Genomic DNA, 25,086 nt, shown 5'->3' on the forward strand with positions numbered 1-25,086 from the left:
TGCATCTCAACGTTGTGATTGGCCGCTGCCCGCTCAATGAGGGCATTGAAAGCCGCAGAGTCCTCAGTGGGGGAAGTTTTGGCTGAGAAAAGCTGAGGGTCCTGTCCAGAATGCGGGTCCCCAGGATCGCCACCAGCAGACCAGGGCTCAGTGACATCCTCTGGGTCTGTGTAGACGGGATAGCTGTACTCATCTTCGTCGTCACCCTCACCAGCGTCGACATTGGAATGAGTGGGCGAGAGTTTGTGAGCCTGTGGCGAAATGGGCTCCACCAAGGCAGGAGCACCAGCAGAGTCCATCTTTCGTTTGAGTGGGATTTTGTACGACTCCAATGGGGGCTCAGGGGTGATTTTCCTCTTCAGGAGGGAAAGTCTGCCAGTTTCGGCGTCGATGAAATGCTCCTGACTCTCCTCCTCTGCCAGTTGTCGATGCCGTGGGCCGAGGACCACCAACAACGGTTTCGGCGTCGAAGACACCTTTTCGGGCACGCCGGCCCCCGGTTTAGCAGTGAAAGCTTTCGGCGCCGTCTTAGGCGGCAAGGTGAAAAGGATCGGCGTGGGCGCCTTCGCCGGTTTCTCCAGAGGCTTGGTTGGCGCAGGGTCTTTCGGCTCGACTGCTGCGGTGCCGTCCCTAATTCGCTGTAGGGACTCCGTAACCTTTTTTGTGAACGCGGCGGATGGACGCGCCGATTCAACAGAGTCCATAGCGGCTGGTTTCGGAGCGGAGACCGACGATGTTCCCTTCGGATCGACGCACTCGGCGCAGCTCCCTTGGCCTTGTCGTGTGGAAGCGAGGCAGAGAGGGACTTCGGGTCGTCTGGCCGCATCTTCGGGTCGGTAAGAGACTTCTTGGGGTCTTCGACCGTCTTTTTGTGATCGAGTCGACCCTTGCTGGCGTCGACAGTCTTCGGCGCCAATGCGGCTGCGTCCGACCCCTTAACCTTCGGCTTTGATGTAGTAGCCTTCGGGTCGGCCATTTTGACGTGGCTCTTCGGCTCGACAGCCATCTTCGATTTCTTCGGCACCGCGGCCTCCGAAGTCTTCGATCCGACCAGTGCGATGCGCACTTTCGGTTTCGATATCTCTGGTGTCGAGACCGTTGGTTTCACTTTCGGTTTCTGTGTTACCGGGAGTGAATCGGTACCAATGTCCGTGGCCGGGCTAGTAGGCGGAGCCGAGGAACTCATAACAAGGTCTCGGGTAAGGCCCGAAGGCGATCCCTCGACCTGGGCCTTATTAATTTGGACGGCCCCGGAGTCAGTTTGAGGAAGCTCCTCGTCCGAGCTATCCTCCACGGTGGCAAGGGCCCCGTCGTCGTCCCCTACCTCCTCGACGACTTCACCGAAATCCTCGGTCTCTGCGTCGTAGTCATCCTCGACCTCCGACGCGGGGTTAGATTCCGTGATGTCCTGGATATCGTCGTCCTCGACTTCCCCAGCATCGGAAAAGTCCGTAGGCGGTGGTGCAGATTGCTGGGCCTCCAGGCGCGCAGCTCAACGGAGCTGGAGTGTTTTCTTGGACCGGAACCGGGAACAGGCCATACACTTGGCCTCGTCGTGGTCCGGCGACAAGCACTTGTTGCACACCGGGTGGAGGTCGATATGTGGGTACTTTGAGGCACACACCGGACATCGTTTGAATGGACTTCGTTCCATGATGGGTGGTTGAAGAGTCTGGAGCGTCGACTAGGCCCATCCGCGCCGAAAGCACGCGGAAGAACAATCTCGGTTCGGAGCCGAGGAAAGTTGCGAAGCCGAACGCAAGACAATTACGGCGCAAGTCCTAAAGACCTTTTGGTCTCAAGTAAAGTTAATTTCTATCGATTCCGACAATAGGGAACCAAAGACATATGAACCCAATGGCGGAAAAAAACAATCTGGGTATGGAGTCGATGCCCATGCGCACTGTAGTCCAGGGGAGGAGCCACCTATCTCGTGATACTTCGAAGACTCTTCCAGGACAACAATGTGCAATCATCCGGACCCAACACTAGGCGACGATCTATGCACAGATATGAATTCAGCAGCCCACATGCCTCGAACCTGTAATTACTGCAACACCAACCATGTTTGGCTGGAACCTTGTAACAGAAATGCTAATGTACTGGTTTATAAAAATGTATAAAATACTTGAAATTTAAAAAAAAGAAAAAGAAAAAAGAACCTTAGGTCCAAGATAGGCCTTAGTGTTTAGTCTACCTTTGGTACGAGGAAGTAGTTGGAATAAACACCCTTGTTTCTTTCCCTGTACGGTACCATCTCTATTGCCTCCTTGTTGAGCAGTTCCTGTGCCTCTAGTGGCAAGAGTGAACGTTCTTTTGCCGAGTAGGACTTGTTGCTTGGCTTCTTGTTTGGAGGTTGTTTTATTAGTTCTATATAGTATCCGTATTATATGATGTTTAGTATCCATTTGTCCGTTGTGACCTTCCATTCTTTGAGGAAGTCTCTTATTCTGCCTCCTACTGGCGTTATATGTTAGGGGAACTGTTTGTCTTGTGAAACCTGTTCTTGGACTTTTTTTTTCTCTTAGGATGCCCCCTTGAGGCGTTATTTAGGTGGGAGACTGCCTTTTGGCAAAGTCACTTTGAGGCAGGTAGTTGACCTCCTCTCCGTGCCGGTCCTCGTCCTTTTGAGCGACCTCGAAAGGACGGGCCCTGTGGCTGGTACTGCCAGTTCTGCTGCTGCTGTCTCTGGCCGTTTCCCTGATAACCTTGTTGGAATGTTTGGTGTGAGGTAGTTGGTTGGTTGCCTCCCCTACCATTTGGCCTTCTTGAGGGCGTACCCCTTCTCATTCCTTTGAACTGCAGTGCTCCCATGGACCTTGCAGTTTCATCGTCTTTCTTCAGTTGAGTTAACTTTTTGTCAACCAATGTCCCAAAAAGTTGTTCTCCGTTGAAGGGCGTGTTCATGATGTTATACAGTACCTCAGACTTGAAGCCCGAAATTCTAAGCCATGCGTGCCTTCTCTCGGTCACCCCAATCATCTGCCTGCTGGGCGTCTCTGCTGCGTCCAAGACCGACTTTAAACATGTCTTTGCCATGTTTTTCCCTCCTCTACCAGGTGGGTTGCCCTTTGCTGGTACTGATCCAGTAGGTGCTTCAGGATTTGCCCTACTTCTGCCCAGTGCTGGTATGCATTTCTGTTGATTAGGGCGTTAGTTGGCGATGAGCCATTGGATTGACGCACTCCGTTCTACTTTCCTCCCCGAGAGGTCTACTCTCCTACTCTCCTTGTCAGGAGGTGGTCCTGCATTTGTGGGCACATTGGCCCTTTTTCTAGCCGTTGCAGTAATTATTGAATCCGCTGGCACCGATCCTTGAATGTATGCAGGGTCCTTTGAGGAGTGCTTGTGCTGCTCTGTCCTTGGGGTCACAGATTTACATATAGCTGGTTTCCTGAAAGCCTCTCTGCCCTGGTCCAGCACACTAGGGAGCATGGGCAGGAATTGACTTCTTGTTTGTGTGGGTAAGAGTCTCCAGGAGAAAGCAAGTCTTGGTGTTCTCCTTCTCCAATTTTACCCCATATGTCTGTGCAGCATTGTTGACCACTGTAGGAGAGTAGGGTCTGCAATCCTATGATCACCCCAGATTTTTGCTTTTTGCTTCACTGGTTTACGACTTCTCTGGCTGTGGGCCTGCTAATCAGACCCACAGCCTTGCTGTTCTCTCACTAAATTGACACGTGTACCTTAGGTGTGTAGGAGAGTAGGGTCTGCAATCCTATGATCACCCAGATTTTTTGCTTTTGTTTCACTGGTTTACGACTTTCTCTGGCTGTGGGCCTGCCAATCAGACCCACAGCCTGGCTGTTCTCTTTCTAAATTACCTCATGTACCCTAGGTGCATCTACCAATTGGTACTGGGCCACCTTATCAGACCCTGTAACTCAGGGCATAGGTGTACCCAGGGCTGCCAGGGGCTGCAGCATGTATTATGCCACCCCTGGCTGGCCTCCTAAATTTGACACAACTGGCTGCATGACAGCTGGGGCAAAGTCGTGTAATCACCCTTTGCTGTAGGTGTAGTATACCTATACCTAACCCTAAAATGGACACACAGATTCCTATCAGTCACTCCTATGGCAGGCCTTGACAATCCTGAAGGCAGAGTGCTTGGAATCGTGTGAGATGGTGCTCTGGCATGAGCTGAGCCTGTCTGCAGCTTGCGGAACCAAGTCCTAATAGCTGTTCCATGATAACGCATACCATATACTCTTAAGTGCATTATAATCCTCGCGGTTAAATGCTATCTTTGGTATTGCTTTATCAAAACATGTCGAGTAAGGTGTCATACGAATTGGAATACTAACCCCTCGCCAATTCTGGCGACGGGGTTAGCATTCCACCCTTCTAGAGGGACACGACATGTATGTAACTGTGAACCCCGGTTAAAGTTAAGCAAAGCCTCAGCTCCACAAAATGGATGCTGCCACCACAGACACAAGTCTGACCCCCTGCAGCTGGGAGTCCTCCCAGTGAGGGGAGCCTGGACAAAGGGTTTCCTGTCAGGGGCGGTGCTAGCACCGTCCCAGACATGGTTTTGTGTATCCTGGGTAGGCAGGGCTTTTCAGGAAGGTGACTGCTGAGTGGCACCCCGGTGCTCACTACGCATAGGCCAGTCAGAACCAGTTCCAGGGGCACACCAGCCCCTGGCCTGGGGAAGTCCGGCAGGGGAGAGGGGTGTAACCACCCCCCTCCTGGTCCCACCCATAGGCAGGACCTAGTCACCGGGTCAGCCCCCTTTTTTAGTATAAAGATGGGAGCGGGCCCCCTGTTAAAATTAGATCATCTTTGGAATCAAGATACCACTTTCTTCGAAAGGACTTCACGATTTCTTCTTCAAGATTCTCCCTTGTGGCTAAGGAGTAGTCACCCTGCATCCGCAGGCACCATCCTAAAGAACACTGCGGTCTGCTGCAAGTCCTTCATCACGAATCCGACGACCCAGCTCGACGAGACCCGGCTTCCCTGGCACCTCTGACCTCTACTCACCTCTACAGCCAAGCTGAGAACCGTGAGTGCGACGAGACCTCGAGGGACCGACGATCGCCAAGACTGCACGACATCTTTACTGCAAGCCCACCGTGTCCTCCACTGGTGAGTGCTTTGGGGTCCGAGAAGCCCCGACCCAGCGCAGCTCCAGCACCCAAGGTCAGCCTCCCTGCATCTCCACGATCGGCGTGGGGCCCTTCTGCTGTTTGCTGTGCACCTCGTTGTTTGGCTACTAGCCGGCTGGCTTGTGGCCTTCTGAACGACGCCCGACGACAACTCTTCTGCTGGTCTGGTTGCTCCAGGCTGGCCCTTGCCTCCTTCTTCGAGAGAGGCACCCCGGACCCTCCTGGTCAACTCCAGACGCCATTTTAGGTCCACCGCGTGGGCTTGAATTTGCCAAGGCTTTGTTGCCCAATCCCGGGTCCAGCGACGCCGACAGCTTCTATCTTCGTGGGACAGCTCGATCCTCCATCCTGGTCGCCGACAACGCCTCCTGGTCCGTGAGATCTTCGAGCTACAGCGTCACCCACTCACCTTGTCGAGGTGGCTACCATCCGGTGCCCTCCTGGTGCCCACTGACTACTGGCTAGTAGTCTCGAACTTGGTCCCCTCTGCTTTCAGGTGTCATCCATCTTCGAGATCCAGGCTTGGATCCAACTGAACTTTCTTCACTGGTCACCGGCCAGCATCTTTTCTTCCGGCTCCTGGTCCGTCTACGAGGATTCCCGACGTCTTTTCAGACCTATGCAGCTGAAGCCCCTGGGCTAGGTAACTTCGGCATTTCGGTGCCCCAGCATAGCCTCACTATCCAAGGGTCAGGATCTACTTTCGTTTTCTCCCTACCAGGTCGGATTCGCCCGAGAACACTAACTTTTCATTTCCTAGCTACCATAGACTTTTGTCCGCATCTCGCGTGAGAGTGCACACACTGCACCCGAGTCCCCTAGGCCTCCTAGACGTAATCTAACGATTCCCTAGTCAAGTCCTAGCGATTCCAAAAGCTATTAGTACTGTACTTACCTGCTAGGAATTTCACATTCCACTTTTAGAGTATATGGTTTTCCGTGCCCCTCGGGCATTTGTATATACTGTGCTAACTTAAGTATTTTTGTAAGAGTTTTGGTTTGTGCTTAGTACCCTGTCCTCATAAAGAGTACAGGGCTGTTGTGATCTTTAATAAATAACTGTTTATTTTCATAACACTTGTGTGGTGTCCTTTCACTGGGTATTCAAGGGGTATATGTGTGGTAAACAGCTGGCTTAACACGCCCTCTCGAGTCTTTAGCCTTAGACTGCTCGTATCCATGCTACTAGGATAGCTGGTCTATAAGGTTGACTTACAACCAATCATCAATAAGGGTTGCTGGACTGATATATAGTGGGCACTAGAATAGTGACCACTGCATATCAGGCCACCTTCTCACAAGGTGCATTTACCAATTGGTACTGGGCCACCTTATCAGACCCTGTAACTCAGGGCATAGGTGTACCCAGGGCCTACTAGGGGCTGCAGCATGTATTATGCCACCCCTGGCTGGCCATCTAAATCTGACACAACTGGCTGCACGACAGCTGGGGCAAGGTGGTGTAATCACCCTTTGCTTTAGATATAGTATACCTATATCTAACCCTAAAATGGACACACAGATTATCAGTCACTCCTCTGGCAGGCCTTGACAATCCTGAAGGCAGAGTGCTTGGAATCGTGTGAGATGGTGCTCTGGCATGAGCTGAGCTCGTTTGCAGCTTGCGGAACCAAGTCCTAATAGCTGTTCCATGATAACGCATACCATATACTCTGAAGTGCATTATAATCCTCGCGGTTAAATGCTATCTTTGGTATCGCTTTATCAAAACATGTCTGTGAGAATGTCATACGAATTGGAATACTAACCCCTCGCCAATTCTGGCGACGGGGTTAGCATTCCACCCTTCTAGAGGGACACGACATGTATGTAACTGTGAACCCCGGTTAAAGTTAACTCAAGCCTCAGCATCACAAAATGGATGCTGCCACCACAGACACAAGTCTGACCCCCTGCAGCTGGGAGTCCTTCCAGCGAGGGGAGCTTGGACAAAGGGTTTCCTGTCAGGGGCGGTGCTAGCACCATCCCAGACAGGGTTTTGAGTATCCTGGGTAGGCAGGGCTTTAGAGGAAAGTGACTGCAAGTGGCACCCCAGTGCTCACTATGCATCTGCCGGCTAGAACCAGTTCCAGGGGCACACCAGCCCCTGAGCTAGGGAAAGTCCGGCATGGGAGAGGGGTGTAACCACCCCCCTTCCTGGTCCCACCCATGGGCAGGACCTAGTCGCGTGCCAGCCCCTTTTCCTAGTATAAAGATAGGAGCGGGCCCCCTTCCAAATTAGATCATCTTTGAATCAAGAAACCACTTTCTACGAAAGGAACTCTCAACTTCTTCTCAAGATTTCTCCCTTGTGACTAAGGAGTAGTCACCCTGCACCCGCAGGCACCATCCAAGAACACTGCGGTTTGCTGCATGTCCTTCCCCGGGAATCCCACTGAGCAGCACGACGAGACCCGGCTTCCCTGGCACCTCTGACCTCTACTCACATCGTCAGCTCAGCTGAGATCCGTGGGTGCGACGAGACCTCGAGGGACCGGCCATCTTCAAGACTGCACGACTCTTGCCCAGCACCACCGCCGAGGGTTCCTCGAGTGAGTGCTTTAGGGGTCCGAGAAACCCCAACCCTGAGCAGCTCCAGCACCGAAGTTTAGCCCTCCAGCATCCACCAGATCTGAGTGGGGCCCTTCTGCTTTTTGCTGCTCACCGCGTTGTCTGGCTACTAGCCCGCTGGCTTGTGGCCTTCCCGACGACGAACGACGACGACATCAACACTGCTGGTCTGGTTGCTCCAGACTGGCCCTTGCTCCCTTCCAAAATAAGAGCACCCCGGACCCTCCTGGTCCACTCCAGACGCCATTTTGAGTCCACCGCGTGACCTTGAATTTGCCAGGACTTGTTGCCCCAATCCTGGGTCCAGCGACGTAGACAGCAGCAACCATCGTGGGACAGCTCGCACCTCCATCCTGGTCGCCAACAACACCTCCTGGTCCGTGAGACTGCAGAGCCCAGCGTCACCCACTCACCTGGTCGAGGTGACTCCATCCGGTGCCATCCTGGTGCCCATCTAATCACTGGCTAGTGATTCAGAACTTGGTCCCCTCTGCTTACAGGTGTCTTCCATCTTCGATCCAGGCTTGGATCACTTCGAACTTCAACACTGGTCGCCTGCCAGCAACAACTTCTTTCAGGCTCCTGGTTCGTCAACGAGGGTTTCCGACAACACTTGAACCCTATGCAGCCGCAGCCCCTGGGCTAGGTAAACCGAGTACCCCGGTGCTCCAGCGTAGAACAACTCTCTAAGTGCCTAGATTTACTTTCGTTTTTGACCAACCTAGTCGGGTTCGCCCGAGAACACTAACTTTGTAATTCCTAGCAACCATAGACTTTGTGCTGCATCCCGCGTGAGAGTGCACACTCTGCACCCGAGTCCCCTAGGCCTCCTGCTAGTAATCTGAAGGTTCAGTAGTCCAGTCCTAGCGATTCCAAACCCTATGAGATTAGTACTTACCTGCTAGTAATTTCGCATTTCACTTTTAGAGTATATGGTTTTTCGTGCCCCTCAGGCACTTGTGTAAATTGTGCAACAAAGTATTTTCGTAAGAGTTTTGTTGTGTGCTTAGTACCCTGTCCTCATAAAGAGTACAGGGCTGTTGTGATCTAAATAAATACACTGTTTATTTTCATAACACTTGTGTGGTGTCCTTTCACTTGGTGTTCAAGGGGTATATGTGATGGTATAACAGCTGGCTTAACACGCCCTCTAGAGTCTATCCTAAAGACTGCTCTTGTCCACGCTACTAGGATAGCTGGTCTACGGTTGACTTACAACCAATCATCAATAAGGGTTGTTTGGACTGATACATAGTGATCACTAGAATAGTGAGCACTGCATATCAGGCCAACTTCTCACAACCACCATATTGCAAATCCCTATATCGTCGGGTGGTGAAGGCCTCGAAGGGTATGTGTCTACCCCTTCTTCTGGCACTTCTCTTGCTGGAAGCGAGTGTTGAGGTCTGAATTTTTGTATCAGCAAGAGCATGCTGTTTATTCTCGCTGAGCTTTGGCTGCCAGAGTGTTTATTGTCGCGCCCAGGTACTGTCGCACGTGGGCGGGCTGGAGATGTGACTTTGGATAATTCAGCGAGAATCCCAGACTGTGAAGAAGATGAATGGTGTGGGACATGTGGCTGGCACACTGCTGGGCCGTCTTTGCTTGAATAAGCCAGTCGTCCAGATAAGGGTAGACATGTATGTGCTGTCTCCTTAGGTGTGCTGCTACTGTCGCCAGGCACTTTGTGAACAGGCACCTTGTGAACACCCTGGGTGCCGTCGTTACTCCGAAAGGGAGGACTTTGAACAGATAATGTTGGTTTTGGATAGTGAACCTGAGATACAGTCTGTGTGATGGGTGTATGGGTATATGGAAATACGCATCTTTTAGATCCAGCGTTGCGAGGACGTCTCCCTGACTGAGTAACGGCAGAACCTGTTGAAAGGTGAGCATATGAAAATGCTCTGACAAAATTTAACTGTTTAGAGGCCTGGGGTCCAGTATAGGTCTGAGAGACCCGTCCTTCTTGGGTACTAAAAAGTACAGAGAGTACACCCCTGAGCCTTGGTCTTCTACAGGCACGAGCTCTATGGCCCCTTTTTGCAGCATGCTGACGACCTCCTGCTGCAATAAGAGTAGGTGCTCAGCGGACATAGGACGGTGTCTTGGTGGAGTGGATGGTAATTCCAGACAATACCCGTACTGGACAATGTCTCTCACCCACCTGTCTGTGGTGATGGATTTCCAGACTGGCAGGAATTGTTGTAGTCTCCCCCCGACAGGTGTTATATGGTCGGGGGCAGTGACAGGGAGTCACTGTTTGTTATTGGCAGAGGATCTGGAACTGGTGTTTCCTCTGCCTTCGCCCTTAATGTTGTTTCCACGATATCCACCCCGGTTGTTCTTATTGTAGGTGGATGGTGTACCTCCTTTATTGTACTGTGTCTGTTGTGTGGACTGGCCTCTTGAGGGGCCTTTAGTATTGGAGCGACGAAAGGAGCCAACCCGAAACTGCTGTGACTGCAGAGCCTCCATAGACTTTGCAGTCTCTGTATCTTTTTTAATTTTCTCAAGGGTGGCATCAACCTCAGGTCCAAATAAGAAGTCCGGGTTAACTGGTTGATTGAGGATAGAAGTTTGTATTTCAGGTTTGAATCCCGAGATTCTCAACCAGGCATGTCTCCTTAACATAACGCTAGTGTTATTCCCTGGCTGCAGTGTCAGCTGAGTCTAGCACGCAATCTTATATGACTCCATGGGTGTTTCTGGTATTATTTTCCTTTTATATATGGACAGTTTACGAGTCGATGAATTGCCTCGACTCCTCTTCTTCAGGCTCCTCTGTAGCCTCCATTTCAGTCGACACTTTCTTAATGGCGCTGATACCTTGTTTTGGCTCGAACATCTTCGGACGCACTGAGGGTGGCAACCCGAATTTGATCGGCGTTGACGCGGTCTGAACGTGTTGGACCAGCTTTGGTGTCGGAGCCTTCTTTTGCCCGACCGCTGTAGCCTTGTCCTTGATGCGTTGGAGTGACTCCGACACTTCCTTGGCTATGAATGGACTGGGCCGCGTCGACTCGACAGGGTCCTTGGAGCCAGTCTTCGTCTTGTCCGCAGGCCTCGACTGAGGATCGATCCCGTCTTTCGGTTCGAGTCTTTTGTGTGTGTCGACTCCCTTTGGCGTCGGCCTTGGTGGTTCGACAGCCTTGACCTTGGTCTTCGGTGCCCCAACCGTCGGTTCGATGACCTTCTTGAGCTTTTCGGCATCGACGGCCATTTTCTTTTTCTTTGGCTCCGAGGGGTTTGAGGCCTTGGAGCCAACCAGAGTTAGTTGCACTTTCGGTTTCGGCAGTGATGCTTTCGGTTTCGATTTCTTTGGATCGACCGATGGCGGTTTTGAAACCGATGGCTCTTTAGTAATGTTATGCGGGGCTGTAGAACGAGACTGTAGATCTCGGGTAAGGCCTAGTGTCGATCCCTCGATCCGAGCCTTATTGAATGCGTCATCTTTGGCCCCCGTATAGCCGGTTGGGCCTAGCTCCTCCCCTGAGCTATCTTCTACGGCTCCAAGGGCCTCTGCGGCATCTCCTACCTCTTCGACAACGTTTTCGTCTTCTTCTTGCACCTCTTCGTCTTCGGCGTCATACTCTGAGTCATGGCCCGAAGCCGGATCGGAGCGGTATTCTTGATCCTCCAGATAAACGACCTCCTAGTCTTCGGTCCTGAAGATGTTTTCGGGAACAGGCGCTGACTTCTTCGACTCCAATCGAGCCGCGTGTCAAATCCGGAGAGTTTTCTTCGACCTGAACCGAGCACAGGCCATACAGTTGGCTTCGTTGTGATCCGGGGACAGGCACTTGTTGCACACCGAGTGGACATCGATGTGCGGGTATTTTGCATTGCAAAGTGGACACCTCTTGACTGGGCTTGTTTCCATTTTAGATCGAAGATCGGGTCAAGTGTGGAAAGAAAACGGTCCGATTCCCCGATGTCCTCTCGAAACAAAGTTACCGGTACCGAACGAAACGATACCGACGCCGTCGAAAGCCTTTTGGCTTTGTAGAAAGTTTTCCTAACTTGAGGTAAGATAATAACATCCGAACCCAATGGCGGAAAAAAACAATCTGAAGATGAAGAGGATGCCCATGCGCACTGTAGTCCAGGGGAAGAGCCACCTATCTCGTGATACTTCAAAGACTCTTCCAGGACAACAATGTGCGATCATCCGGACCCAACACTAGGCGGCGATCTATGCACAGATTTAAATTCAGCAGCCCACATGCCTCTAACATAAAGGGAAACTGGGGTTCTGTCACAGGTTTTTTTTACATCTTTAGCCCCCCTGGTCTTCTACAAACTTCAAAGAGCTCCCAACACTGTGGTTGAGCCCACCCAGACTTCTAGGTGTTCTGTGACCCGATGATGAAGCATGACACCACTAGGGTGTGTGAGGTAACTAAATAAAAAGGAACGCTTTCCTTCCTCACCGAGTGGTTAAGCTACACCTTCCTTCACACACTATAAGCTTTAGTTCTCCCCATCTAAGTGCATTTCGGATTGACAATCACACGGTCAGTTGGAGTAATTGTTGTGGTTCAATGCAGAGTGTTGAGGCCCAATGTTATCCAATGGGGGATAGGGGGCCTCCGAATGGTGGTTGCGGATCAGCAGGCCAAGAGGTTGTGGGAGGCAAGCTCCCAGTGTTAGGCAAAGGGGATCCAGTTTAGCATACAAAGTGCACCCGCAGTGGCATTTGGGTGCTGGGTGCTGTTTTCAATCTATCACTATTTCTAAAGCACGCTACATACCCGTGAGGGTCTCAAGGCGCTGGGGAAGGGGGGGGACGGGGGGGGTTCCTACTGATCGAAGAGCCAGGTCTTGAGAAGTCTTCTGAAGTCCTGGGTCTGTCGTAGGCTGGTAGGGAAGAGTGTTCCAGGTCTTGGCAGCGAGGTAGGAGAAGGATCTGCCACCGGCGGTGGTTTTCCGGATACGGGGAACTGAGGCGAGGGCGAGGTTGGAAGAGCGGAGGCTGCGGGTCTGGAAGCTGAGTCGGTCGTTGAGGTATGTAGGTCCGGTGTTGTGTGGTCTAGGTGACTCCATCCGGTGCCATCCTGGTGCCCATCTAATCACTGGCTAGTGATTCAGAACTTGGTCCCCTCTGCTTACAGGTGTCTTCCATCTTCGATCCTGGCTTGGATCCACCGAACAATCTTCACTGGTCACCTGCCAGCAACAACTTCTTTCAGGCTCCATAGACTGCAACGAGGATTCCCGACGTCTTTTCAGACCTATGCAGCCGCAGCCCCTGGGCTAGGTAACTTCGGCATTTCGGTGCCCCAGCATAGCCTCACTATCCAAGGTTCCAGATCCTTTTTCGTTTTCAGCCTAACTAGTCGGATTCGTCCAATATCCTTAACTTTGCTTTTACTAGTTTCCATAGACTTTGTCCCGCATCCCGCGTGAGAGTGCACACTCTGCACCCGAGTCCCCTAGGCACCCGAGTCCCCTAGGCCTCCTACTAGTAATCTGAAGGTTCAGTAACGTAGTCCTAGCGATTCCAAAGCCTATTAGTCCAGTACTTACCTGCTAGTAATTTCGCATTCCACTTTTGTAGTATATGGTTTTCCGTGCCCCTCGGGCACTTGTGTAAATTGTGCAACTTAAAGTATTTTCGTAAGAGTTTTGTTGTGTGCTTAGTACCCTGTCCTCATAAAGAGTACAGGGCTGTTGTGATCTAAATAAATACACTGTTTATTTTCATAACACTTGTGTGGTGTCCTTTCACGTGGTGTTCAAGGGGTATATGTGATGGTATAACAGCTGGCTTAACACGCCCTCTAGAGTTTAGCCCGAAGACTGCTCGTATCCATGCTACTAGGATAGCTGGTCTATAAGGTTGACTTACAACCAATCATCAATAAGGGTTGTATGAACTGATACATAGTGATCACTAGAATAGTGAGCACTGCTATCAGGCCAACTTCTCACAGGTGGGACCAGGAAGGGGGGTGGTTACACCCCTCTCCCATGCCAGACTTTCCCCAGCTCAGGGGCTGGTGTGCCCCTGGAACTGGTTCTAGCCGGCAGATGCATAGCGAGCACCGGGGTGCCACTTGCAGTCACCTTCCTCTAAAGCCCTGCCTACCCATGATACACAAAACCCTGTCTGGGATGGTGCTAGCACCGCCCCTGAAAGGAACCCCTTTGTCCAAGCTCCCCTCGCTGGAAGGACTCCCAGCTGCAGGGGTCAGACTTGTGTCTGTGGTGGCAGCATCCATTTTGTGATGCTGAGGCTTGAGTTAACTTTAACCGTGGTTCACAGTTACATACATGTCGTGTCCCTCTAGAAGGGTGGAATGCTAACCCCGTCGCCAGAATTGGCGAGGGGTTAGTATTCCAATTCGTATGACACCTTACTCGACATGTTTTGATAAAGCCATACCAGAGTTGGAATTTAACCGCGAGGATTATAATGCACTTAAGAGTATATGGTATGCGTTATTATGGAACAGCTATTAGGACTTGGTTCCGCCAGCTGCAAACGGGCTCAGCTCATGCCAGAGCACCATTTCACACGATTCCAAGCACTGCCTTCAGGATTGTCAAGGCCTGCCATAGGAGTGACTGATAGGAATCTGTGTGTCCATTTTAGGGTTAGATATAGGTATACTATATCTAGAGCAAAGGGTGATTACACCACCTTGCCCCAGCTGTCGTGCAGCCAGTTGTGTCAGATTTAAATGGCCAGCCAGGGGTGGCATAATACATGCTGCAGCCCCTGGTAGGCCCTGGGTACACCTATGCCCTGAGTTACAGGGTCTGATAAGGTGGCCCAGTACCAATTGGATATGTACCTAAGGTACATGGAATCCATTTTACAGAGAGAGCAGTAGGCCTGGGGTCCTGATTGGCAGGGTCCCAGGCCAACTAAGTCGGAAAACCAGCAAAACACCAGGCAAAAAGTTGGGGGCAACCATAGTCAGGTATCCACCTTCCTACATAGGGCACCCAGTTAGAGGGGTGAATGATCTATGCCAGGGCAGTGGGTTGTGGGCATGGCACAAAGGAATGTGTGCCATGTCAAATGTTCTTTGTTCTGCACCACAACATGCAGCCTGCCTCTAAGGGTGGCACAATAAGTGCTATATCCCTTAGAGGTCTTACCTGGTCACAGTGCCATGGGTATCTGTGGTACCATTTACCAGTGGCTGACCTGTGGGCAGAGATGCCAATTGGGTTAGTTTTGGGGAAAGAACACAGGCCCTGGAAACCTGATTGGCAGGGACCCAGGGCACATCATGTCACAAGTGCATCAGTAATCTCGCAAAAAGTGTGTGTGTGTATGTATGTATGTGTTCGGAGGGGGGGGGGGGGGGGGGGGGGGTTACTACAACAGAAACCCACTTTCCTACAGCTCTCGACCTAGGGGTCCAGAAATAGGTCTGGTGGCAGGAGCTGGGGAGCAGACACTCAGCCTGGACACTAGTGTTAGGTCATTTTTCAGGGGGCATCTTTAAGATGCCCTCGTGTGCATTTTTCATTAAATCCAACACTAACATCAGTGTGGGTTTAATGTGCTGCGACGTTTAATAACAAACTTCTCAATTTTCAGTAAAGCATTATGATGCTGTGGAGTTCCTAATGACAAACTCCCAGCACCATATACTTTTAATGACATTACTGCATTACTGCTAAGAATTGCACCTGTACCCTCACCACTGGTATGGTACACCCAACTAGAGGCTTGCCTGAGATATGCCAGGGCAGTGTGTTGTGGGCGCAGCACACAGGGATGTGAGCCATGTCGACTCTTCACTTTGTTCTGCACCAAAACATGCAGCTTGCAAGGGCACTGTGTGAGTGTAAAGGTACAGGGTCTCTAAGGGTGGCACAATAAGTGCAGCAGCCCTTAGAGGCCTTCCTGGTCACAGTGCCCTATGTGCCTGTGGTACCATTTACCATGGGCTATTTTGTGGTGAGAGAGTGCCAATTAGGTTTGGTCTTCAATGCAGTTTTAGAGAAAGAACATAGGCCCTGGGTACCTGATAGGCAGGAGCCCAGGGCACACACAGTCAAAGTACATCAGCAGTTCAGCAAAAAGTGGGGGCAACCATGCAGAAAGAGGGCACTCTCACACATGACACAAGGGGAGGAAAGCTAAAATGGATGGCCCAAGCAGAGTTTGCATCCTGAATTCTAGAATTACCTATACAGAAGAAAGAGCAACCTTACCTGCACAGGGGGATCAGCATGCTGGATGTTGTCCTGCAGGTGGGACATTAGCATGAGGTCCCGTGCTTGGAACCAGCGGTTGTGAAGGGCGTGGTGGTAGATGTGACACAGAATAGCACATGTACGAATACGATCAGTGCGATCCTTGGCATAAATGTACTTGCAAAGCCGGTCCATCAGCACAGCACTGTCCTCTGCCTCATTCTCTGCCTGATCCTGTTCAGACTAAGACAAAAGAAGATGTGAAACCTTTTCTTTAACAATCAACGTCTCTAACCCTAATGTCCTCAAGAAATTAAAGGAGTTTATGGCCCTAATAGAGTGGGTCACCAGTTACTGTAATAAGCCAGCATCAGCTAGTGGAAAATTTAGTGAGAACTGCTATTAAAACGAAGGAGTCAGAAGCAGAACTGGTATACGCCGAAATCCAGCAACAGGACTCCGCTAGGGCTCCACTCCAGAGGACTTCAACCTGGCAGAGGATATCGACACAGAAGCCCAAACTGAACCCCTGCAAAACACAACTGAACACGTGGGCGAGGCTGCCATACAACATCCCCTTGCTAGTGGCTTGTACAGGCCCTACTTACGGACCGTCAATTTTCACACAGTATCATCCCAACCAACCTGATCCCAATTCCCAAGCTAAACACTTGTGCAAGCTTACATACCTTAGACTCTTGTGCTTTGGCAAGCTGGCGTTGGTGAGCCTTGTAGTCAAATTTGAAATAGGTGTGCATGATGCGGCGGAGGTAGATGCGGCAGATTTCCTCAGTTGTGCCTTTTTCCTCTAGGTACTCGAGTGCACGGTCAATCACCTGGCACACTAAAGCCTCATCCTTCAGGTTATCCACATACTCTGTAATGAGAAAGTGTTCTCAATCCTGAACAAGGAGTGTCAAAGCTAGTACAACTACAGAAACTTAGAATGGGAAGCAGAAGAACAAGTTACTTGCCTTCGGTAACAATATCTGTAAGAGACAGATGAGTTATAGATTCCTTACCTTAGAATTACCCCCAGGCGTCAGACTGGATATGGAAAGTTTTTCGTCAGCAGTACCCCTGCGCGTTGAAAGGTGGCATCGGTTGACTCGCGTTAGTCATTGGTATCGTGGTTGCCGGGATGACGTCACAGTAGCTACTTAGACACCGCCCTCATGCGCGGACATAAGTTCTGTACATGACTCTCCACGCCAGAAGAGCAGAGACATGCAAGACACTGACCACTGGTGCTCAAAACTAGGGCCCTTAAAGGGAGTGCTTAACCCTGGAAATAAGTTTTCAGAACAGGGAGGATAGGTGAGGCGGTAAGGAATCTATAACTAATCTATGTTTTACAGATATATCATTACCAAAGGTAAGTAACTTAAACATCTGAAAGAGACAATTAGTTTTAGACTCCTTACCTTAGAATCGATACCCCAGCAATACCAACCGCGGAGGTGAGCCTGCGAACCTAGTTCACACCAGAAAGTCCTGGAGAACTGAACGGCCAAAAAAGCGGTCTCTCCGGACTTGGCTGTCCAGGCAGTAGTGTTTTGTGTACGTGTGCAGCGATGTCCAATTCGCTGCCTGACAGATGTCATTAAGGGGGACTCCACGTCCCAAAGCAGTGGCAGCTGCCGTCGCCCTGGTGGAATGGGCGCATCACCCCACTGGAGGCTCCTTCTTTACCAAGAAATAACAGGTTTTGATGCACAAAACGACCGATGTAGAGATGTTCCATTTGTGCACGGTCAAACTTTTTGGGGGCCAACGTAGCCAACAAAGAGCTGGTCATCCACCCTTAATTGCTCCGGAATTGTTTTGTGCGATTGAAATAAAATGAAAGCGCATGTTTTGGAACCAGACAGTGGAGCTTTTCTTCTTTGGAAGGATGTGGAGGCGAAATGAAGGTGGGCAAAGTGATTGTCTGTCCAATAAGAAGTAACCACTTTGAAAAGGAAGGAAGTACAGGTTCGGAGGACAACCTTATCCGATGAACAGCCAGAAAGGAAAATGCTACGTACCAGTATGCATCTGTTCTTGGCATGTAAGCTGCAGATCTGCATACTTTTGAATAGCTCGCTATCTGTTGGGCTTGGATCTTTGCACTTTGTTATTGTAGAAGTGTTTGTAGTCACGAGATAGGCGACTCTTCATCTGGTTAGTATTGCACATGGGCATCAACTCCATCCTTAGATAGTTTTGCCACTAAGGGTGATGGAGTTAGTTAAAAATAGAAAGATGTCCATGTGAAATGTATCGAAGTAATATAGTACTGCAACACATAGGTGTCCAGGCAGGTGGGCCAGTGTATGTGGATCTACAGCTCTACATGTCAAGAACAGATGCTTACTGGTAAGTACCATTTTCCGTTTGAGGCATAAGAGCTGTAGGTCACATACTTTTGCATAGACTATACAGCAGTTCCCCTGTTTGCGGTGGCTACCTGGTATGCATTGCAGTAGTTTGAAAAAGTGTTCTTAGTATAGCCTGGCCTACACTAGCTTGTTGTTTTGCCTGCACATCTACACAGTAGTGTTTTGTGAAAGTGTGCAGTGTAGACCATGTTGCGGCTTTGCAAATGTCATCCATGGGGATGTTTCCTAAGAATGCCATGGATGCTATTATTTTGCATGTGGAATGCACTTTAGGGAGAATAGATGCACAAGTTACTTACCTTTGGTAATGATATATCCGTAAGAAACAGTAGTCCGTGTTAGATTCCTTACCTTAGAATATCCCCAGGCGTCAGGCTGGATCCGGAAAGTTCTAGTCAGCAGTACCCTTGCACGTCGGTAGGCATCGTCTGCGGCTCCGCGTCCGTCGCCGTGACGTGATCGCCGGGATAACGTCGGAGTACTTAGACGCTGCCCTCGCGCGCAGACGTCAGTTCTGTACATAGATTTCCGCGCCGGAAACACAGAGCTATTATAGAAACCGACACTGGTGCCATGAAACTAGGGCCCTGAAAAGGATGTCCTTAACCCTAGATATCGGTTCGCAGAACGGGGAGGATGGGTGGGGCGGTAAGGAATCTAGCACTAACTACTGTTTCTTACAGATATATCGTTACCAAAGGTAAGTAACTTGTGCATCTGGAAGAAACAGGTTAGTGTTAAGATTCCTTACCTTAGAATAGATACCCCAGCATTACCAACCCCGGTGGTGGGTCTGCGAACCAAGATCACACCAGAAAGTCCTGAGAACGGAACGGCCGAAAAAGATCTCTCCGGACTTGGCTGTCCAGGCAGTAGTGCCTAGCAAACGTTTGCCCAAGGCCCACGTAGCTGCCTGACATGTCCTGCAAGGGACTCCCCGACCCAGGGCAGTAGTAGCCGCCGTGGCCAGAGTGGAATGAGCCCTCAGCCCAACAGGAGGCTCCTTTTTCGCCAAGGAGTAACAGACCTTGATGCACAACACGACCCACCGAGAGATGGTTTGTTTGTGCACTGCCCGTCCCTTCTTAGCGCCCACGTAACTAACAAAGTACTGGTCGCCAACCCGGAACTGGCGCGTGCCATCAAGATAGGAGAGCGCACGTTTTGGGTCCAGATGGTGGAGCCTCTCTTCCTCTTTCGAAGGATGCGGAGGCGGAAAGAAGGATGGACTGCCCGATCTGAAAGGCTGTAACCACATTGGGCAGGAAAGAAGGACGAGTTCTCAGAACAACTTTGTCCGGATGAACAGAGAGAAAGGAGGTTTAGAAGGCAGAGCCTTGAGCTCACTCACTCTCCTGGCAGAGGTGATGGCAACCAGGAAAGCAGTCTTAAGAGTCAGAAGACGTAGAAACAGTTATGAAGTGGCTTGAAGCGAGCCCACATCAGATAAGTCAGTACCAGGTTCAAGTCTCACTGAGGCATCACGAAAGGAACAGGAGGAAACATGTGCGTGATGTCTTTCAAGAATCTATTTACAACAGGGGACTTGAAAAGAGAAGGCTGATCAGTAAGCCTCAATAAGGCTGAAATGGCCAAGAGGTAGCCTTTAATAGTGCCCAGAGCAGAGCCCTGCTGGGCAAGAGAAAGAAGAAAAAGGAGAACCTCTGAAAGGGGGGCAGAGAGTGTATCCACAGGGTTTGCTGTTCACCATGCCACAAATTTGTTCTACCTGCAGGCGTATACCGATTTTGTGGAGGGACGCCTTGCTGCCAGAATCACATCACAGACTTCAGGAGGCAAGTCAAATGGCCTCAACTGTTGCCGCTCAACCTCCACGTATGTAGGTGGAGGCTGGACAGGTTCGAGTGGAGGACCGTCCCCTGCTGCTGCGACAGAAGGTCCTCCTGAAGAGGCAGACGAATCGGGGGGATCGACTGACATGCTGAGTAGCTCGGGATATCAGTATCTTCGAGCCCAGTCCGGAGCCACAACAATGACTTGAGCCCGGTCTCGCCTGATCTTCTTCAGCACTCTGGGTAGAAGTGGTATAGGCGGAAAGGGGTACAACAGACCGCAGCTCCACTCGCAACGAAAAGCGTTTCCGAGCGAGTGCCGCCTTGGAAATTCCAACGCGCTGAACTGATGACATTGTGCGTTCTCTTCGGAGGCAAATAGATCTAACCATGGCTCTCCCCACCGCTGAAAGATCTTGAGCCACGTCCGAGTTCAGATGCCATTCGTGATCCATCTTGCATCGGCGGCAGAGTTTTTCCGCCCTGGCGTTCAGGGAACCAGCCAGGTGTTGAACCACCAGGGTGATGCCCTGATGTTCCAGTCATGTCCAGAGGCGCAGAGCCTCCTGACATAGGGTCTACAACCCCACCCGCCCTGTTTGTTGCAGTACCAAATGGCGGTGGTGTTGTCCGTGAACACTTACACTACACTTCACCGAACAGAGGGAAGGAATGCCTTCAGTGCAAGCTGGATCGCCCGCAGCTCCAGAAGATTGATATGGAGCCGGCACTCTGCCGGAGACCAGAGGCCTCTGATCTCCGCCTCTCACATGTGGCCCCCCAACCCAGGAGGGACGCATCCATCACAACTACGTGCTCCGGTTGGGGTAGGGAAGAGGGATCTGCCGCTGACACAATCGCGGTTCGTGAGCCACCACTGCAACGGACTCGCAGTGCCCTCTGAGATCAGGACGTTGTCAGACAAGTTGCCCTGATGCTGTGCCCACTGAAACTTCAGGTCCAACTGCAGAGCCCGCATCCACCACCTGGCGTGATGCACCAGAAGGATGCAGGAGGCCATCAGCTCCAGGAGCTGCAGCGTCAACCTGACCGAAACTCGGGATAAAGGCTGAAAGATCGGAATCAGAGCCTGAATATCCCGAACCCGCTGTTCAGGGGGGGGGGGAACCCGAAACTGCGCAGAGTCTAGAACCGCTCTGATGAAAAGGAGCTGCTGAGAGGGGCACAGGCGCGACTTCGGCACGCTAATCGAGAACCCCAGCAAATGCAGGAGGCCGCCTGAAGTCTGGAGGTGGGAGACGACTGTCTGGGGCGAGCCCGCCTTCAACAACCAGTCGTCGAGATAAGTGAAGACTGAAACCCCTGATCTGCGTAGATGAGCTGCGACCACCACCAACACTTTTGTGAACACCCGAGGGGCGCTGGTAAGGCAGAAGGGGAGTACGGTAAACTGAAAGTGCCCGTGGCCTACCGTGATCCGCAGGTAGCGCCAGTAGTGCCTGCAGGACAGAGATATAGAAATACGCATCCTGCAAGTCCAACGCCACCATCCAGTCTCCAGGGCAGCTAGGACCTGAGCTAAAGTCAGCATCTTGAACTTCTCCTTCCGGAGGAAGCAGTTGACGCTCCGGAGGTCCAAGATAGGGCATAGGCCGCCTTTGCCCTTCTTGGGTACCAGAAAGTAGTGGGAGTAGCAACCACGTCCTACTTCTGGCCCAGGAACGCGCTCGATGGCCCCCTTGGCCAAGAGGGCCATAACTTCCTCCTGCAGAAGTTGCAAGTGATCCCCCAACATGCGGCGGTACTGTAGTGTCATGGCTGGAGGGGTCGCCTCGAAGGGGAGGGAGTAGTCCCTTCGGACGATTTGCAGCACCCACCTGTCCGACATGATGGTACGCCAGTGGAGTAGGTGATGGCGAACCCTGCCTCATACTGGCATCGAATGGGCCTGAAAGCACGGACTAGGAAGGCTTAGAGGCGGATGCTGCGGGGGTGGATGTGGACTGACCTTGCCTCTGTCCCCTGGCACCGCCACGGCGGTTACCACGTCCACCGCCGCGTTGAGGTTGGTTTTGCGGCCAGTGGCTAAGCGAACGTGTGGGGGCACCCCTTCCTTTGCCGCGAAATGCAGAAGTTTGATGGCGCTGGCCCGACAAGCCCAAGGACTTGGCCGTAGCCCTGCAGTCCTTGAAACGCTCAAGCGCACTGTCTGCCTTGCCACCAAAAAGGAAACGGCCATCGAAGGGCATGTCCATGAGCGTGGCCTGGACATCAGCCGAGAAATTGGCGGACCTGAGCCAGGCGTGGCGACATACCGCCACCGTCGGGGAAATCGCTCTGCCCAGCGAGTCTGTGGTATCCAGATTACATTGAATGGAGTAAGGTGCTGCATTCCGCCCCTCAGCAAGGGCTTGGGCGAGCTTTACCCGGGCCTCCTCCAGGCACTGCGGCAGCACGACCGCAACCGTATCCCACAGTGAGTGGGTGTAACGGCCCAAAAGGCAAGTGGTGTTGACAGACCGCAGCCCCAAACTCAGAGGAGAACAGTTTCTTCCCAAACTGATCATACCTTTTAGATTCCCGATCCGGTGGAGTGGTCGGGAATGCGGTCTGGGACGTTGAGGCCTGGATAACCAGACTCTCAGGGGTGGGGTGGGTGGACAGAAAGCAGGGGTCGCCCGGAGCCGGCGTCGGGCCACGCTCCGATCCACAGGAAGCCCTGTAGAGGGCTTGGACCAGGTGCCCATTAGAACGTCATTGAGGGCTTTGTTAAACAGCAGTAGAGGCTCAGAGGAGCTTGCCTGCGGTTTGTGCACCTCAGTGAGGTGGTTAGTTCTCACAGCCGCGACCGGGAACTCAAGAGCCAAGACCTTGGCTTGGGATGCTACTCTTTTGCCCGATGCATCTGTTAACTTGGACTCCTTATCAGGAGGCGGAGCTTCTCCTGTAGATAATGAGTTTGCTCCTTTACGAGCGTTTGTGACTACAAGCGAGTCCAGAGGTACCTGTCCCTTGATAAATATTGGGTCCTTTGGGGCTGCCTTATATTTATCAATTCTTGGGTTTAATACCCTAGCCCTCACAGGGTCTTTGAATAGGTCTGCTGTATGATTGAGAAGACCCTTCAGCATAGGTAGTGTTCCTGATGTTCTTTGTGCAGCAGGTAGCGTTTCTAAAAGGAAATCCTCTATTTGAGGATCTGCGTGTAAATCTACCTTATGGCATTTTGCTGCCCTATTAATCAGCTGTGCAAAACCTGTATTATCATCAGGTGGTGAAGGTTTTGAGGGGTATAATTCTGGGTCGTTATCATCTGACCCTGCATTATAATTCTCCCATGGGTCTGCTTCATCTGGGACAGTGTCGTCATCCCCATGAAGTTCTCCCTCCCCTGTATCACTGTCTACATCTGTTTGAGGTGAGATGGTCTTGGTGTAGAAGGTGGAGGAGCAGCTGGCATAGTGTGAGGAAGAGGAGAAGAGGGTGTGTCTCTAGATCGAGGAGAAAGGGGAGGAGTTGTATTTGTCCCCATTGTTCTCTTTTTAGGAGGAAGAGCTTTGTCATCTAGCTGTTCATTCTTCCTCTTTTTAGGTAATTTTGTCACCACTTTGCGGATCGATAAACAAAGTCTTTTGTTTTGGATCTGTCTGCTGCTCCTGTGTCGGTACCGAAGTTTTTGGTTCCGAAAGGTGCCTTTGCTTCTGACCGTCAATGTGCTGTGCTTTTTCAGCACCGAGAATTTGCTCGATTCCGATTTTTTCGGTGTCGAGTAAGTCTACGACGTTGAAGCATGTTTCGGTTTCGACATGGAATGTTTCGACTGAGAGCTTTCCTTTGTATCGAGCTTCGGTGTCGATGTCGTCCGTTTCTCGGATCCGACATGGTGGGAGGCAGAGTGTTTCGGTTTCGTTGCCGGGCCCGAAGGCGGGGCGTCGGAAACTTTCTTCGATAGTCTGACCGGGCTCGAAGGCGGGGTCAGTACCACACTGGGTCGGTTTTTCGGTAAGGGGACGTCGTCACTAACGGTTTGTTGAGCGTCGATTTCTTCGACATCAGACTCGTCCACTTCCGACCCAGACTCGTCCTCATCTTCCTCTCCTCCTTCAGGGTGCTGGGCCTCGAACAGCTCCGGGATTGCCTCCGACTGCATTGTCGATACCTCGTGTCTTTGGGCTCGACGGTTTCCAATCGTCGACTTGGAGGCGAATGCTGCGCAGGCTTCGCAGTCCCTGGATTCGTGTTCAGGTGATAGGCAAAGATTGCACACCTCGTGTAGGTCCTAGTGTGGGAACTTAGCACCACACGTTGGTCATCTCTTAAATGGAGTCCTTTCCATGGACTCCGGGCTGGACTACGTCGAGAAAGGCCTCCCGGTCTCGTCGACGTAGAAGAAAATGTTTATTGTTGGAGTCGAAACGCGTCGGAATGGAAATGAAATCGCGTTCGATAACAATATTGTCAAATTGGAAAGGGAATACGCGCCAAAATATCACTTTCTTGCAGTCGATCCGGAGCGCTTCGATCCTCATCCGAACCCGATGGCGGAAAAAAACAATCTAAGGATGGAGCCGATGCCCATGCGCACTAGCACCCAAAGGAGGAGTCACCAGTCTTGTGACGATAAAAGACTTCTCCAAGAGAAAAACAAGTGCAATCATCCGAGCCCAACACCAGATGGCGATCTATTCATAAATGTACCATCTGCAGCTCATATGCCTTGAACAGTCAGTTTCCATGTGAGGAATTGCAATTCACATTTATGTAAAAGTTCAACTGGGGAACCCTTGAGCCTAGTAAGGACAACGTTTAAATACCATACTGAAGAGGGTGGAATTCTAGGAGGAATATTCTTTTAAAGCCTTCCATGAATGCTTTGATGAAGTGTTGTTTGTTTTGTCAGTAAGCTGCTATAGCATAGCATGCTCCAGTGGTAGGCCGTCTAGCTTCTTTAATGACGTTCATACAGGCTGGTGGGAGATTGAGGTAACCAAACTCTAAGACTTCAGGAGCCAGATTGCTAGGTTCAGTTGAGCTGGTTCTGGATGTCTGATCTATCCATGGTCCTGTGTGAGAAACTTTGGGGAGAGGTGCAGTTTTTGCTGCAGA

The 25,086-nt window shown here is 51.2% G+C and overlaps 1 protein-coding gene across 6 annotated transcripts in view; it reads right to left on the reverse strand.

Moving 5' to 3' along the window:
• LOC147705753 (eukaryotic translation initiation factor 3 subunit C-like) overlaps positions 1 to 25,086 on the reverse strand; it is a 638,241-nt gene that overhangs the window by 322,026 nt on the left and 291,129 nt on the right. For all 6 annotated transcript variants that reach the window (XM_086932195.1, XM_086932193.1, XM_086932197.1 and 3 more), the window contains 2 exons: positions 16,535 to 16,722; positions 15,864 to 16,088 (listed from right to left, as the gene is read on the reverse strand). In XM_086932195.1, the coding sequence (XP_086788321.1) occupies positions 15,864 to 16,088; positions 16,535 to 16,722 (413 nt within the window). The remainder of the gene's footprint in view (positions 1 to 15,863; positions 16,089 to 16,534; positions 16,723 to 25,086) is intronic.

Source organism: Lissotriton vulgaris, chromosome 7 (assembly GCF_964263255.1).
Source record: "Lissotriton vulgaris chromosome 7, aLisVul1.2, whole genome shotgun sequence".
In the NCBI taxonomy this organism is placed as follows: domain Eukaryota; kingdom Metazoa; phylum Chordata; class Amphibia; order Caudata; family Salamandridae; genus Lissotriton; species Lissotriton vulgaris.